This window comes from Camelus bactrianus, chromosome 21 (genome assembly GCF_048773025.1).
Source record: "Camelus bactrianus isolate YW-2024 breed Bactrian camel chromosome 21, ASM4877302v1, whole genome shotgun sequence".
In the NCBI taxonomy this organism is placed as follows: Eukaryota; Metazoa; Chordata; class Mammalia; order Artiodactyla; family Camelidae; genus Camelus; species Camelus bactrianus.
Genome location: NC_133559.1, coordinates 6,169,782 through 6,185,502, shown reverse-complemented (window position 1 = coordinate 6,185,502; position 15,721 = coordinate 6,169,782). Strand labels below are relative to the sequence as shown.

At 43.2% G+C, this 15,721-nt stretch overlaps 1 protein-coding gene, 1 long non-coding RNA gene and 1 other non-coding gene across 13 annotated transcripts in view; 2 read left to right on the top strand and 1 right to left on the bottom strand.

The window, feature by feature from the left end:
- LOC123617868 (uncharacterized) overlaps positions 1-15,721 on the bottom strand; it is a 150,872-nt gene that overhangs the window by 48,825 nt on the left and 86,326 nt on the right. The window lies entirely within an intron of this gene.
- TRNAS-AGA (transfer RNA serine (anticodon AGA)) lies at positions 4,922-4,994 on the top strand. Its single transcript has one exon. It is a non-coding gene; the product is annotated as a tRNA-Ser (tRNA).
- On the top strand, positions 6,499-14,967 carry LOC105068263 (uncharacterized). Its single transcript, XM_074349444.1, has 3 exons — positions 6,499-6,754; positions 7,829-7,988; positions 8,739-14,967. The coding sequence occupies exons 2-3, from the start codon at positions 7,851-7,853 to the stop codon at positions 13,368-13,370; spliced, it is 4,770 nt and encodes a 1,589-aa protein (XP_074205545.1). The 5' UTR covers positions 6,499-6,754; positions 7,829-7,850; the 3' UTR covers positions 13,371-14,967.

Below are 15,721 nucleotides of genomic sequence, written 5' to 3'. Positions count from 1 at the left end.
AGGCAAACCTAGGACCTAGGCTCTGAGCTGCTGGGGCAAAAATAAACGTTCTCATCTGAGGATGCTATATCCATTATGAATAGAGTTTGTGTCATTATCATCATCGTCATCATCACCATAAATAGCATCAAGATTGTTGGCATCATAATTACCTTTAATCAGTGTTTCCCAGCAGCCAGCTGGGCCAAAACCAAGACCCTCTTCCAAGCAGACCTATCACAGGGCACTTTGTACAGTATTTGATGCTCGGAGATGCTGATTAATCCCGAGTACATCTGATTTACGGTTTTAGCTCTCAGAACAAAATTATGAAGAGCAACCTTCATGATGATGGTATCATCCATAAAAGAGATGTAAAAAATACAGTATTCCAATCAAATGAAAAAAAAAAAAAAAAGATATCTTTTTTTTTTTTTTTTTTTTGGCAAAACCCCAGCAATTTCTACCTCTTACTGAATGGCTATTTTGTTCCAGGCACTTGACTTAATTCTTTTAAACTTTATAACAACCCCCATGGAGAAAATTCCTCACATTTACAGAAATATTATGTCATTTAACTAGTGAGTGGCAGAGGTAGGATTCAAACCCAGATCTATCAGATTCCAAGTTTTATGCTCTCAATCACTCTAAACAACTTGGCTATAGATTTTGTTTTAGTTTTTAGGAAGAAGTCATTAAACATACTTCTTTAAGAGTCCCACGCTTGGTCTACTCTGAATTCCTCTCTGTGGACCCGACTTAGGCAATGAGTGCGAGAAAGGCCCTTGCAGAAGTCTGGGCTAATAGCTTCTTCTCTTATAGCAAAGGTCCCACTCTCCACAGTATAGCTGCCTGTCAAGCCACATGCATCTCAGAAATCAGTGGAATGTCATGTTTGAACATCTGAAAAAGCTCACTACTGGTCTCCCTCAGCCAGGGGTCCTGGACCCTCAGGGAGCAGATTCTGCTCCCAGTGTCTTTGACCCGCACAAAACTAGGGGCAGGGAGTGGAGCGGTTGGGTTAGAGTACAAGGTCAATCCAGAGACCTTAGTCACCCTATAATAATTACATTAAATAATTACTCTCTCTGCCTTTTGCAATTATCTTGCTAAAGTGGTGACCGAGTGTCCCTAAATCAAGACACCAGTCCCCAAGGAGGACAACTTCCCACTGAAGAAGAAGTAAGGCCCTGCAGAGGTGGCTTTTCCCCAGATCCCACTTTTCTGTCCTTCCTCTTAGAGTCCAAATGCTCAGAGGCGATCTAAACTGAGCAGTCCCAGAAGACCCAGGCTCTGAAGCCTAATCAGCGCCAGAGGCAAGGAATTAGCACATGGGTGGAGTGACTTTATCTACAATACGTAAAATAAACACAACTAATTTAAAAGGGAAAACAAAATTATCCTAGATAACGGCAACAATCAATAAAATTAATTAAACCACAATTAATTAAATCTAAGCCCCATAGCTATAACTCATAGAGATCCTGGATTTATTTTTCCCTAGTGCTATTCGAAGATGTCATCCTAGGCAGCCCAAGATACAATTTTTATCAATTTTCTCCTCATTCATAAGGCATGAAAAATCAGCTTTACTGGATGGATATTTAGAGCAAGTCTGTCCCTCGTTAAAACGTAATGATTTGGGGAAGAGGGTGGATAGGTGTATATACACATCTATGTACTTGTGTAAATGTGTGCACATGCATGCACACGGTATCCTAGGTAATCCGAGATGGCAAATCCTCAATACCCTTCTAAACAGGAGAGTGCCAAGATTGTTAGAAGGGAGTGATGGAAAATTCCAGGCTCATAAATCATCCCAAGCCAATATAATTTCATTGAAGACACTTTCATTGAAGACACAAGTACTGGGTCTTGCATATTATTGCTTTTCAATAATGTATTTTAACTGTGGGTGGGAGTATGCGTAGAGAGGAGTGAGCGTCTGGCGGGGTGGGGATGGGGGTGGGGCGGGTAAAAGTGATGCATACACAAATCTTCAGCAGTTTTCCTGATACCCAGACCCCAGGCCAAGCTTCAATCCGGATCTGACTTCCATGATTCTATTTCATACAATCTTGGACTGCTTCATCATTGGAAGCACATCCACACAAAGAAAAGGGTCATGGGAACATAGCAAGTCCACAAAAAATGCTCACTGAAGTAGCATGAATCGCTGAGTCACTGGATTGAAGAAATTAGTCTGGTTACTTTAAATTCATACTTAACAATGGACTCCCTTTTGAAAAAAACTTCTTAAGTTATTCTCTTTGTTACCAAACTTGGTTCAAATGCTTACAAATGATTCCAAAAATCAAATTCATGCTTTATTGGCCAGTATTTTCACCTATCAAATGTTATTTAAAAGCATGTAATGCTCTTAATGCTTTGAAGAAAGAGTTCCCATTAACATTTTGAGCATATATATGTATATGGGAAACTACTTTGATTACACCATTTCTAGGTTGTTTTAAGGAAAAAAAAATCTCCTGCCTTACTTAATAATCATGCCTTGCAAATTGTCAGAATACAAATTCTAGATCATCTAGCGAATCATAGAGCTACAGAGCTAACCCAAGTTCCTTCCTCTTCAGCCAGGCTGATCTAGCCAGTAAGTTTCTAAATCCATCAGACAGCAACCTCTTCTTCATACTGTCATCACAATTATTGATATCGTGGCTGCAAAAATCACTTGTGCTTCTGAGACTCAGCCTTCAGAAATGGCCCTGAGTAGATTCCAGCAAGCATCTGGACACCCCAGATGGCACATCTCAGTTAGATCAGGACGGAGCAAGTCACTGAGTCTTCGTGTTACCGACCGAAAGCCTGGGTGCATCAGGAGGCGTCTCTCTGTGAGACTGCTGCTCTAGTACAAGAATCTTGAGACAGTAACAATGATGTGGGGAAAAGAGGAAGGGACCTGGGGGTGGGGGAACTCTCAGCTGGTGTGGCTAATGGTTCCATCTTCCCTGTGAACTTTTCATAATAGAAAATTTAAGCTCCTTTGAAAGCTGGGTTCCAACAGTTCAACTCAAATGGCCTCTGATTTTACCTAAGAAGAGAGAATGCTAGGAGGGAACAGGGTTAAGAACCATCTCCAAGAACCATCAGCCCCGAAACCTATTGATAACACTATACTAATCAGATTCAACTTGAAAATAAGAAGGAAAGGAAATAAAATATATTAAATTCTTATCATGTGGTCAACATTATCCTAATATTATTTCATTTAATTCTCACGAGTCTGACATTATCCTTATTTCATAAGTATGGAAAGAGACTCAGATTTAGAAAATTGCCCAAGGTAACCTAGGTGGTAGACGTTGGAGATGTAATACAAAAAACAATCAGTCTTCTGCAAAGTCAGTATTCTTCCTACTGCATCATATTATGAGCCAAAAATAGCTCCGTAAATTGCTTTTAGAGAAAAGAGGCATTTAATAGACATCAGTGTCCTTGGATCAACTATCAGGTATCAGCTCTAAGTTGAGTTCATTGAAAACCCCCAAAATAGGGGGTCCTAACAGTCCCAGCACAGTGAAAACATTTAGTTCCTGTGATAGGCATGGGCTCATTTAGGCCCTAAGCTAAGTCCTTTAAGGAATTCCCTTTGAACGTAACAGGAAGCTAAAGCAGACTACTTAAACTTGGAGAAGGTCCCCCTTGAATAGGATGAGATATGAAAACAAAACTCAGCTAGTATCCAGTGGAAAAACCAAAAGCTGGGACTTTTACAGACACAATTAAAGTTGTTTTTAATATTCTAAGGTATTGCTTACCCCTCAAGACAATCAATCTGCTGAGTGCACAAGCTTCACAAAATGGACCTAAAATCGAAGAGTCTGGTAGTTCCTGAGAACTGAGAGCTGTGTAGATGTGGGATGTGCAGAGGGTAAAGAGATGAGTAGAACAGAGCAAGAAGAGGGTCCAGACCCAGGGAAATGGTACAGCTGAGATCGTACCCTCGCTCATGACTCTGGGCCTCTGCTTCACTGAACTAAACCACCTTTCAGGACCCATGCAGGCAAAATCCTCTGCAGAGACTATCAAATAGATCCTTAGAAATCATCATTTTGGTTCCTTTCCAAATAGTGTTTGGGCCTCTGGTAGGAACATAACTGGTCTCCAGAATTACAGCTGAAATGACCTGATATTTGTCCACTTATACCCTGACACTAGGAACACTTTGTGGTTATTTTAGAGGGAAAACTGAAGCGTTGGGAAGTGAGGAAACTTACTGAAGAACACAAATGAAACTATGTTTTAGTTGCACAACTCTGTGAATATCCTAAAAATCACTGAATTATACACTTTAAAAGGCTGGATTTTATGGTATGTTTGTTTCAATAAAACTGTTATTAAAAAAAATCATGACATCTTCTGGGGCAATGCTTTTGACAGATAAGTAGGATTTCTGCCTACTGTTAGCTCCTAATTTATTTTGATCAAACATGGTTGAGCGCCTCCTATGTGTAAGACACTGTGATAGATGTTATAAGATACTTTAAAAGGGTCTTGCAATAATTATATGGTTACTAAGCATTTATTATACGCCAAGTAGGTACTAAGGAATTTCACAAATTACCTTAAGTAATCTCCACCAGTGAGGTATGTATTGTTATTCCTACCTAATAAAACACCTGACAGGTAGGTGTTATAAATATTGGAAAACTGAGGCTCAGAGGATTAGCTCATTGCTCCTGGAGCACAACGAGCAAAAGGCAGAGCTGAAATTTGAACTCATATCTCTCTGACTCCTAAGCCTATACTTTTATGTAGTACACTCTGCACATCAGAAGAGGATGAGAGACCTGAACACAAAGAATACAAAAGAGTGAGTGGCAGAGCTGAAAGCAGAGAAATTATGGAACTAGTTTCAAAGTTCTAAACTAGGATCCTGAAGTTGTGGTGCAAGGATGGCTTTAAAAATCTATTTCAGGGGGGAGGGTATAGCTCAGTGGTAGAGCACATGCCTAGAATGCATGAGGTTCTGGGTTCATTCCCCAGTACCTCCGTTAAAAAGTAAATAAAAATAAATAAACCTAATTACCCCCCCCCTAAAATAAATAAAAACAAAGTTAAAAAAAAAATCTATTTCAGTGTGGAGTCTGGGGGTCTGAAAGTCCTCCTGCCACAAGAGTCATCTCCATGAAAACAAGCACAATTCCAAAAGGTGCATGCAACTGAAAATGACCATAATATCCAAGGGACAACACCACTTTCCAGGTGGTCGTCTTGGTCGTCTGGGACTCCCTGGCTATGAGAGCAGTGGTATATCCATTACCATTTTGTGAGCAGGTACTTTCTAAGTGTTAACTAAGTTCCAGACACTGTCTAGATGATGTGGTGAATAAGATAAGATGGCTCCCCTAACGGAGTGCCCTAACAGGAATTGATTGTGCCCATAAATGTGGTATATGTGTGGTTAAGTGACAGGCTTTAGCAGCGGACAATCACAAGGTGTGATTCTGGACAAATTATTCCCAATTTCTCTATGCTTTCATTTCCTTATCTGTAAAATGAGAATGACAATAACACTGATCTCAGTGGGTTACTGTGAAGAATAGATATATAAGCATGTGAACACATCATGTCTAGAAGATTCTGGGCACTTGATGAATGACGGCTGCTATCTTCATCAGCATTAGAGCAGCATCATCACCTGGTGGAAAAGTACAGAGAAGCTGACCCTCCGTGCTTAATACAGCTTTCTCATTATTTTTGCTTCCCTCAGGCAATATATTTGACATCCTTTATGTATGTTAATGACATTTTCCCAAGGGTCTAGGGCCTAAGCTGCCAGATTACCAATGGATAGCAGAATGATGCAAGAAATTCCAAGAAGAAGGACCACGCTTAAGTTCACCCTGAACACTTCTGAAAACATTACTTTCAGGTATGGCCCGTTAACATATTTTTATAGCCTAGAAGAGAGCCTTCACGGGGCCAGAGGATATGGTTTTTCCTTTTCCTGGCTGATAACACTCTTTTTATTGCATTTTCATATATTTTGTTTTTGGGTGGAACTGACACTTCTAAAATTGCATAATTTTCGCCTAATAGGTGTGTGTAATAGATACACAGAGGTAAGCTAGTATAATGGCTGAAAGAAAGGGGATTATGATAAGGTAGATATAGGTTCAAACCCTAGTTCCTTCACCTACAATCTGTGTGACCTTGGAGAGGACTCTTAGAACCTGTTTCTTCATCTGTAAAATGAAATACAATAAAAATCTCACAGAAATGTTGTGAAGATTAAAGGAGATGATACGTAAAAAGTATTCACCACAGTATCTAGCACATAGTAAATTCTCAATAAATAGTAGTTATTATTATTGCAAAAAGACATGAATTAGGTAAGCTTAATGGCCCAGGTTCATTTTCGATTAAATAAGCATCTATTGCACACCTGCCAAGTCATCTTACACTTTGCAACTTTTTGCAGGTACTAAAGGGAACGAACTACACATGTCCTCTAAAACACAGTCTCTGCTTTTCAGAAGTGGATGACCCTAAAAAAAAGCGTCCTGCAACATGTCCTCATCTGGGAAAGTAGGCTGGTACCAGCCTCTCTGCAATTATCTCAGAGATGAGAATGTGAAGAAGTGGGAAGTTAATCGTGGACAGAGGTGGGGTTAGGTTTGGTTGAAATGAATCAGCCCATCCCACAGAGGGCAGCACCCACACGTTAGCTATATAAGGGCCACCATCTCAATCCATTGTCGCCCTGCAAGCTCCATCAGGCTTTATTCTACTTGTTCCTTTGGTGAACCAGGTGAGAGAAAATTCATCCAGCTCCATCAATGGATATTCGGTTGGTTGTTGTCGAAGGCAGAAATCCAAGAGTATGAGCTAAGACAGCGTTAATATGTATTTGGCCTTCTTTCCTTCCTCCTTCCCTTCCTTTTGTTTCTTTTTTCCTTTTCTTGTTTTTTCTCTTTGTTTGCTTATTTGTTTGGTCACTGTAGTTTATTCCAGGGTCTTTTTAGAATAAATTTGTTGTTGTTGTTGTTGTTGAGAAGAATAATATAAGTAGAAGTTTGCCCTCTTCTAGGCCATTTCACACTCTCTTCCTAGGCTTTTTGCATGCCATTTTTTTCTGGGTTGTCTGGCTTAAATAGGGAAAAGACCAGCACCATTGTAGAGTCCCATCCTTGTTCAGTGTCAATTTCCAGAGCTCCAAGATCTAATCATCCACTAGTCAAACTACTGCTTACATGGCTGAACCTTTTCCCTGATTATTGAAAGAGAACAGTGTTTGGTCAAGTCTGAAATTAGGATACTTCCTGAGCTATGATAAAGGCTAGCTCATGCTTCTGAAGCACCAGGATAGTGTTGACACACTTTGCCCATTTTTTACTTGCTAAATGCCTTAACAATCCAGTTTAGCTTCTGGTACCCAGAGAGGAAATAGATATGCGTGTTAGGTCTGTTACTTTTGACTCAAGAAAACCAGTGAAACTAGCCAGAGAGACTGGGGCAATACATCTTTGGTTCTAGAAACTTTGGAAGCTCCAGGACAACATACAGAACAGCAAAGTACACAAAGTGTAGAGATACTGTGTAAAGAATGTGTTCATCCAGGACACAGGGATCTGTGATCTGGTCCTAGTTCAGTCAGTAACATGCCATGACTTTACCTTAGCAAAGTAACTCAGAGTTAACAAAGGTTTCAGTGTGTTGCAGGGTGTTAGATCATCCCTGACCCATCCTGATTTGCTGAGGTATTTTAAGGTTAAAAGAGACAAGATATTTGAAAAATCATGATGATTATTATTAAAATCAGAACTGCTTATAAATTAAAAAAATAAAACGAATGATAGCTTCTTTTGTGTGTTTTTTCCTTCAGGTTTACATAAACTTGCAACAAGATGACCGATCTCTTGAGAAGTGTCGTCACTGTCATTGATGTTTTCTACAAATACACCAAGCAGGATGGGGAGTGTGACACACTAAGCAAGAATGAACTAAAGGAACTTCTGGAGAAAGAGTTTCGTCCAATTCTGAAGGTGAGGACTGAGAGCTGTTAGGGTCTTGTACATTTTCTGTTCTATGACCAAAGATCAGCTAAAAAGGGCATTGTCCCCATGGTCTTTGAACTAACTCTATGAGTGGTACTTTTTTGGGACATCAGAAAGTCTGTTCAGGCAGTATTTATTTTTAGAAAGGTGAATGCTTTCTTTCCTGTGCACTCCCACCATGCAGACCCTTGGGCTTTTTCATGCTCCTAGGTTTTTCCTTCTGAAAAAGTAGAAAATAAGTTTGAGCTAAGACACCAGTTTATAAATTACCCTAGCAAATGAGGAAGGAAAATAGCCAGGATGACTAAAATCTGAGAACAAAATACAAGCATTTTTTCCATCTACTTGAGAAGGACTCAGCTATTAGCTTCAAAATAATTATAGATCATAGCACAGACTATATTAGCATGCAAGGCGTAACATGTATGTAAATTTAAAATACACCAGGTACTGAACTTTGTTCATGCAACTCCTTTTTGTGTGTCGTACCTGAGTACCTAGTCCTCTAGCTTAAGTCCCTGAACTGTATGCTGCTAAGGATCCCAGCAGTCTTTATTCTCTTCTATTACCTCTTCCCACCTGCTGGGTCCTATTAGGCTGCCTTAGCCTAAAATATTTCTTGATTGGATTAAACTGCCTAATGTTAAACATCTCAAGTCCACAGCTCTACCTGATTATTTTAGCTGAGTATATAGACTAAGCTGACCAGGTCTCCTTTGGTGTGTTGCTTGTATACAGAACCCAGATGATCCAGACACAGTGGATGTCATCATGCACATGCTGGATCGAGATCATGACCGAAGACTGGACTTCACTGAGTTTCTTCTGATGGTATTCAAGCTGGCCATGGCCTGCAACAAGGTTCTCAGCAAAGAATATTGCAAAGCTTCAGGGTCAAAGAAGCGTAGACATGGTCGCCGACATCATGAGGAAGAAAGTGAAACAGAAGAAGAAGAAGAGGATATATCGGGACAGAAATCAGGTTACAGACATTCAAGTTGGAGTGAGAGAGAAGAGCATGGGTATAATTCTGAGAGCTCAAGGGGAACTGCAAAACATAGACATGGGTCCAGCTCCAGAGGTTCAGGAGATGGTGGAAGGCAAAGCCATGCATGTGGTTCCAGCAATTCTAGTGGGTGTGGAAAGTCACACACTGCTTCTAGTTCTTGTCAGGCAGGTAGATTTGAAGGGCAAGGATACCAATCTAGCTGTACCCAGTCAGGTTATCAATCAGGAAGCAATGGAGGACAAGGTCATGGATGTCTCTCAGGAGATCAGTCCTCTGGATACGGTCAATATGAGCCTAGATCCTGTAGCCAGTCTTCTAGTCAGAAAGGATATGGATCTAGAGCATGTGGAGGACAACAGGGAACAGGTTCAAGTCAGTCCTCTTGCTGTGGGCAATATGAGTCTGGAGGAAGTCAGTCTTCTTATTATGGTCAACATGGATCTGGTTCATGTGGATACTCTTCAAACTCTCAAAAAGGGTCAGGTTCAAATGAATTTTCCAAATGTGGTCAACGTAGATCCTGCTCAGGTCAGTCCTCTGGCTTTGGACAACATGGATCTGGCTCAGGTCAGTCCTCTGGCTTTGGGCAACATGGATCTGGCTCAGGTCAGTCCTCTGGCTTTGGACAATGTGGGTCTAGCTCACATCAGTCCTCTGGCTTTGGAAAACACGAGTCTGGATCAGGGCAATCTGGCTATGGCCAACACGGTTCTGGCTCAAGTCAATCCTCTGCCTTTGGCCAACATGGATCTGGCTCAGGTCAGTCTTCTGGCTTTGGGCATGGGTCAAGTTCAAGTCAGTCTTCTGGCTTTGGACAACAAGGGTCAGGCTCAGGTCAGTCCTCTGGCTTTGGACAACATGGATCTGGCTCAGGTCAGTCCTCTGGCTTTGGACAACATGGGTCTGGCTCAAGTCAGTCCTCTGGCTTTGGACAACATGGGTCAGGCTCAAGTCAGTCCTCTGGCTTTGGACAACATGGGTCAGGCTCAAGTCAGTCCTCTGGCTTTGGACAAAGTGGGTCTAGCTCACATCAGTCCTCTGGCTTTGGAAAACACGAGTCTAGATCAGGGCAATCTGGCTATGGCCAACATGGGTCTGGCTCAAGTCAATCCTCTGCCTTTGGCCAACATGGGTCTGGCTCAGGTCAGTCTTCTGGCTTTGGGCATGGGTCAAGTTCAAGTCAGTCTTCTGGCTTTGGACAACAAGGGTCAGGCTCAGGTCAGTCCTCTGGCTTTGGGCAACATGGATCTGGCTCAGGTCAGTCCTCTGGCTTTGGGCAACATGGATCTGGCTCAGGTCAGTCCTCTGGCTTTGGACAACATGGGTCTGACTCAAGTCAGTCCTCTGGCTTTGGGCAACATGGATCTGGCTCAGGTCAGTCCTCTGGCTTTGGACAACATGGGTCAGGCTCAAGTCAGTCCTCTGGCTTTGGACAAAGTGGGTCTAGCTCACATCAGTCCTCTGGCTTTGGGCAACATGGATCTGGCTCAGGTCAGTCCTCTGGCTTTGGACAACATGGGTCAGGCTCAGGTCAGTCCTCTGGCTTTGGGCAACATGGATCTGGCTCAGGTCAGTCCTCTGGCTTTGGGCAACATGGATCTGGCTCAGGTCAGTCCTCTGGCTTTGGGCAACATGGATCTGGCTCAGGTCAGTCTTCTGGCTTTGGACAACATGGATCTGGCTCAGGTCAGTCCTCTGGCTTTGGGCAACATGGATCTGGCTCAGGTCAGTCCTCTGGCTTTGGACAACATGGGTCAGGCTCAAGTCAGTCCTCTGGCTTTGGACAAAGTGGGTCTAGCTCACATCAGTCCTCTGGCTTTGGGCAACATGGATCTGGCTCAGGTCAGTCCTCTGGCTTTGGACAACATGGGTCAGGCTCAGGTCAGTCCTCTGGCTTTGGACAACATGGGTCTGGCTCAGGTCAGTCTTCTGGCTTTGGGCATGGGTCAAGTTCAAGTCAGTCTTCTGGCTTTGGACAACAAGGATCAGGCTCAGGTCAGTCCTCTGGCTTTGGACAACATGGGTCAGGCTCAGGTCAGTCCTCTGGCTTTGGGCAACATGGATCTGGCTCAGGTCAGTCCTCTGGCTTTGGACAACATGGATCTGGCTCAAGTCAGTCCTCTGGCTTTGGGCAACATGGATCTGGCTCAGGTCAGTCCTCTGGCTTTGGACAACATGGGTCAGGCTCTAGTCAGTCCTCTGGCTTTGGACAAAGTGGGTCTAGCTCACATCAGTCCTCTGGCTTTGGACAACATGGATCTGGCTCAGGTCAGTCCTCTGGCTTTGGGCAACATGGATCTGGCTTAGGTCAGTCCTCTGGCTTTGGACAAAAAGGGTCAGGTTCAGGTCAATCCTCTGGTTTTGGATATGGATCTAGTTCACATCAGTCGTCTAGCTTTGGAAAACATAAGTCTAGATCAGCGCAGTCTGGCTATGGCCAACATGGCTTCAGTTCAGGGCAATCTTCTAGATTTAGTCAACATGGGTCTAGTTCAGGCCAGTCTTCAATTTATGATGAACATGAGTTTAGCACAGGTCAATCATCTGGCCAAAACAAAAATGAATCTAGGGTAAGTGGACAAGGAAGCTGTGGGCCTAGATCAAGCAAAAGGTGTCCAATATGTGGAAACCCAACATCAGATTTATCCCACAGTCAGACAAGAGGAAGTAGCCAAGAAACAACTACTCACAGTGATAATGAAAGAAGCAGGGTATCAGGAAGTGAGTCTGAAGATCATGACAGCATTCATGGACATAGCCAACAAAGCCAAGGATCAAGTCAGGGAAGGAGAGCATCCAGAGGGCAGGAAACAACACATAGTCAATCAAATGACAGCGAAAGCCAGTCAGATGACTGGGAGAGAGGAAACAGCACTAGACACTCTGGTACAAATCATGGAGATACTGTACAAACACATAAAGAGTCAGAATCTAGTAAAAGACAAGAATCTACTCATGGTCAGTCAAGGGATACAACTACACATACCCAGACTGGTCAAGGACATTCTGCTCAGGAAAATTCCAGCGTGACGGGAAGAAGGGGAACTAGTCACAGTGAGTCCAGTGACAGCGAGAGGCATTCGGGGGTGTCTCAGAGACACGCAGGATCCGCTCACGGGCAGGCTGGACCCCAACATGCAGAGTCAGGATCCACAGAGAACAGGAGACAGGGAACTGCTCACGGACAGTCAGGAGACACCACCAGACACGGCCAAGCTAGTCACGGACAATCCACTCGGTCAGGGTCCAGGGCAGCTGGCAGGCAGGAGTCTAGTCACAGTGAGTCCAGTGACAGCGAGAGGCATTCGGGGGTGTCTCAGAGACACGCAGGATCCGCTCATGGGCAGGCTGGACCCCAACATGCAGAGTCGGGATCCACAGAGAACAGGAGACAGGGAACTGCTCACGGACAGTCAGGAGACACCACCAGACACGGCCAAGCTAGTCACGGACAATCCACTCAGTCAGGGTCCAGGGCAGGTGGCAGGCAGGAGTCTAGTCACAGTGAGTCCAGTGACAGCGAGAGGCATTCGGGGGTGTCTCAGAGACACGCAGGATCCACTCATGGGCAGGCTGGACCCCAACATGCAGAGTCGGGATCCACAGAGAACAGGAGACAGGGAACTGCTCACGGACAGTCAGGAGACACCACCAGACACGGCCAAGCTAGTCACGGACAATCCACTCAGTCAGGGTCCAGGGCAGGTGGCAGGCAGGAGTCTAGTCACAGTGAGTCCAGTGACAGTGAGAGGCATTCGGGGGTGTCTCAGAGACACGCAGGATCCACTCACGGGCAGGCTGGACCCCAACATGCAGAGTTGGGATCCACAGAGTACAGGAGACAGGGAACTGCTCACGGACAGTCAGGAGACACCACCAGACACGGCCAAGCTAGTCACGGACAATCCACTCGGTCAGGGTCCAGGGCAGCTGGCAGGCAGGAGTCTAGTCACAGTGAGTCCAGTGACAGCGAGAGGCATTCGGGGGTGTCTCAGAGACACGCAGGGTCTGCTCACGGACAGGCTGGATCCCAACATGCAGAGTCCACATCTACCCGTGGACACTTAGGATCTAGCACAGTAGAGCGACATGGGTCCAGCCATGCACAGTTACACAATGCTCATAGACAGTCAAGTCATAGGCATGCCCAGTCTAGAATAAGTCATTCTCGGTCACAGATTAGTAGACGACAAAGACATGGATCAGGTCAAAGCTGGAGACATGGCAGCTATGGAAGTGCCGAATATGACTATGGGCAGTCTGGGTATGGACCTTCTAGGGGCAGCAGAACAAGCAGCCGTAATTCTAGTCCTCTGAGGTCAACAGACAGAGCTGAATCCAAGCAAGTGTCTAGTCTTTGACAACCAGTTTCTAATTCTGACCAGTCAGGATCAAAAGCAACTGAAATAGCAGGAAGACAAAGCTCACGTTATGAACAGGCACAGATAAGTTATGGGCAGGCCACTGATTCCCATAATCAGTCTGGATCTAGTAGAGCTACAGGGCAGGGATCTAGTCATGGGCATTCAGTAAAAACTCAGGAACAGTCAAATGACCCTCATGTTCAATCTAGAAGGCAGGGATCTTCTCATAGCAGCCAGCCAAGGAACCACTCTCTATCAGGTCATAAAAAATCCTTATCAGCTTACAGCTATTCAGATTCTACTTCAACTAGACGGCAGGGATCCCATAGTGATGGTAAAGGGCATTCAGATAATTGGGGGGGAAAGATTCATGAACAATCAGGATCGAGGCATAGACAGTCAGAGTTAAATACAACAGGTATACAGGGATCCAGCCAACAGCAGTTGGGAGATACAACATCTCATGAGCCAGTAAGATACAGCACAAATTTAGCAAGACAGGGATCAGCTGATGGACAATCAGGAGATATCCAGGGACAATCTGGATTCAGCACAAATGAAAGACAAGTATACAGTCATGGCCAATCAAGTGATAGCCATGGGCAATCAAGTGATAGCCATGGGCAGACAAGTGGCAGTCATTCACCTGATAGCCAAGACCTTACAGGACCTGAAGAGTACAGATATAGGTATTTATCAAGCAGTACAACCATGTGGAGTTGGGAAAGGCAAAAGGAAGAGAGTGGATCGAGTCTGTCAGGGAGCATGAGAAGATACTTTCAGGATGTGGAGGATAAGCAGACAAGCTACTGTGAGCCCAGGGGTTACCATAGAAGAGAGAGAACTGACTCAGGTTCCTTTCACTTAGATAGCAACACACCACTCTATGAATATGTCCAAGAACAAAGATGCTAATACTTTCAATAATAATTTGAAACTAACAGAAAACAAACTAACTCAAGAGAAAAACTAAGCCGAAGGAGAAATAAGACACACAACATGGAATTAAGATATTTAATGTGATCCCTTATTTGGGTACTGGGGGCATATGTCTGACCTTTTGTTTTAATTGTACTACTGTAGTATTTTCCTTTTGCTTGGTGCAAGGGTTTTTTTTTTGTAAGGCTCCATAATCATTGAGCTCTTTGATTAGAAAATAGTGGATGGAAGAAGTAAACTGCATTTGGGACTATATTTAGAACTGTATGGTAAAGTAATTGGGTGCTCTGGAATAAAGTGAGCACTTTTTAAAAATTCCTGATACTCAAAGTTTGGATATTCCAGATTGTTTTAATTTATTGTTGATAAATCTATCCAAGGAGCTAAGAGGCATGGTTTAGGAGCCAAAATTTCCCTAGTAACATTGTAACACATTCCATATCCAAAGCAAAGAATGTTGTGGTAGTTGAAGATTCAGAATATTTGCATCTTTTGTGCCACCACTGGAACTCTGCATTGCTACTTTTGAATTTATTGTCATGACCTCCTGTATATAGGATCCAGAAAATTGTATTTCATAAAACTTGACAATAAACTTCTCATCAAGTTATATTTCCTCTCCTCTTTCATCCTCACAAACACAAACATAGCCTCCTGCCACAGGGTGAGATGCACATTTCTTTCTTCTACCTTTGGACACCTAGACGTCAGGAAAACACTCAGATACCAATAACAGGGAGTACAAAGAAGACAAGACAATCACATCTGATCTTTTCCTCAATCCAATTACTGCCCAAAGCATTTACAGGAAGCAATGTTTTATACTGAGGAGTTGAACTCCTTTGGTTAATCATGATCATCATCATGATCATGATCAAAGATAGTTCAAAGTGGCTGTTTCCTGAGACAATACAAATTCTGAAAATAAGAGTTATAAGCCACAGATTTTTCTCTGCCAAATATATTAATTGAAATACCTCTTAGCAATGAGGCTAACAGGGTCCTGAAGTTTCCAGTCAAATAAAAACAATTAAAAATACTCCTCCCTAGAAGGAAAAAGTATGTGAACTTATTATGAGTAGAAAGAGACATAACAAGGAGCAGAAAAATGTGTACACAAGATGGTAACTTCAGTAGGAAGTTTACTACTGCGAAACCAAAAGAAAATGTCCACAAAATCAGAACTAGTACAGGCTTTAAAGATCATCCCCTTAATTTACAGATTAAATGAAAAAATCAGAGTAAAGCATATTTGGTCTAATCATAAAGGCTGCTAATTCCTCAAGTCGGAATTTGATGTTCCCCCATCTTCTCCTGCCAAAAAAACTCAAGCTACTTTCCTTCCACCTTCACTTTTGGAATTCAAACTAAAGTACAATTAATCAATGGGTGCTCAAGATTGCAAGCCA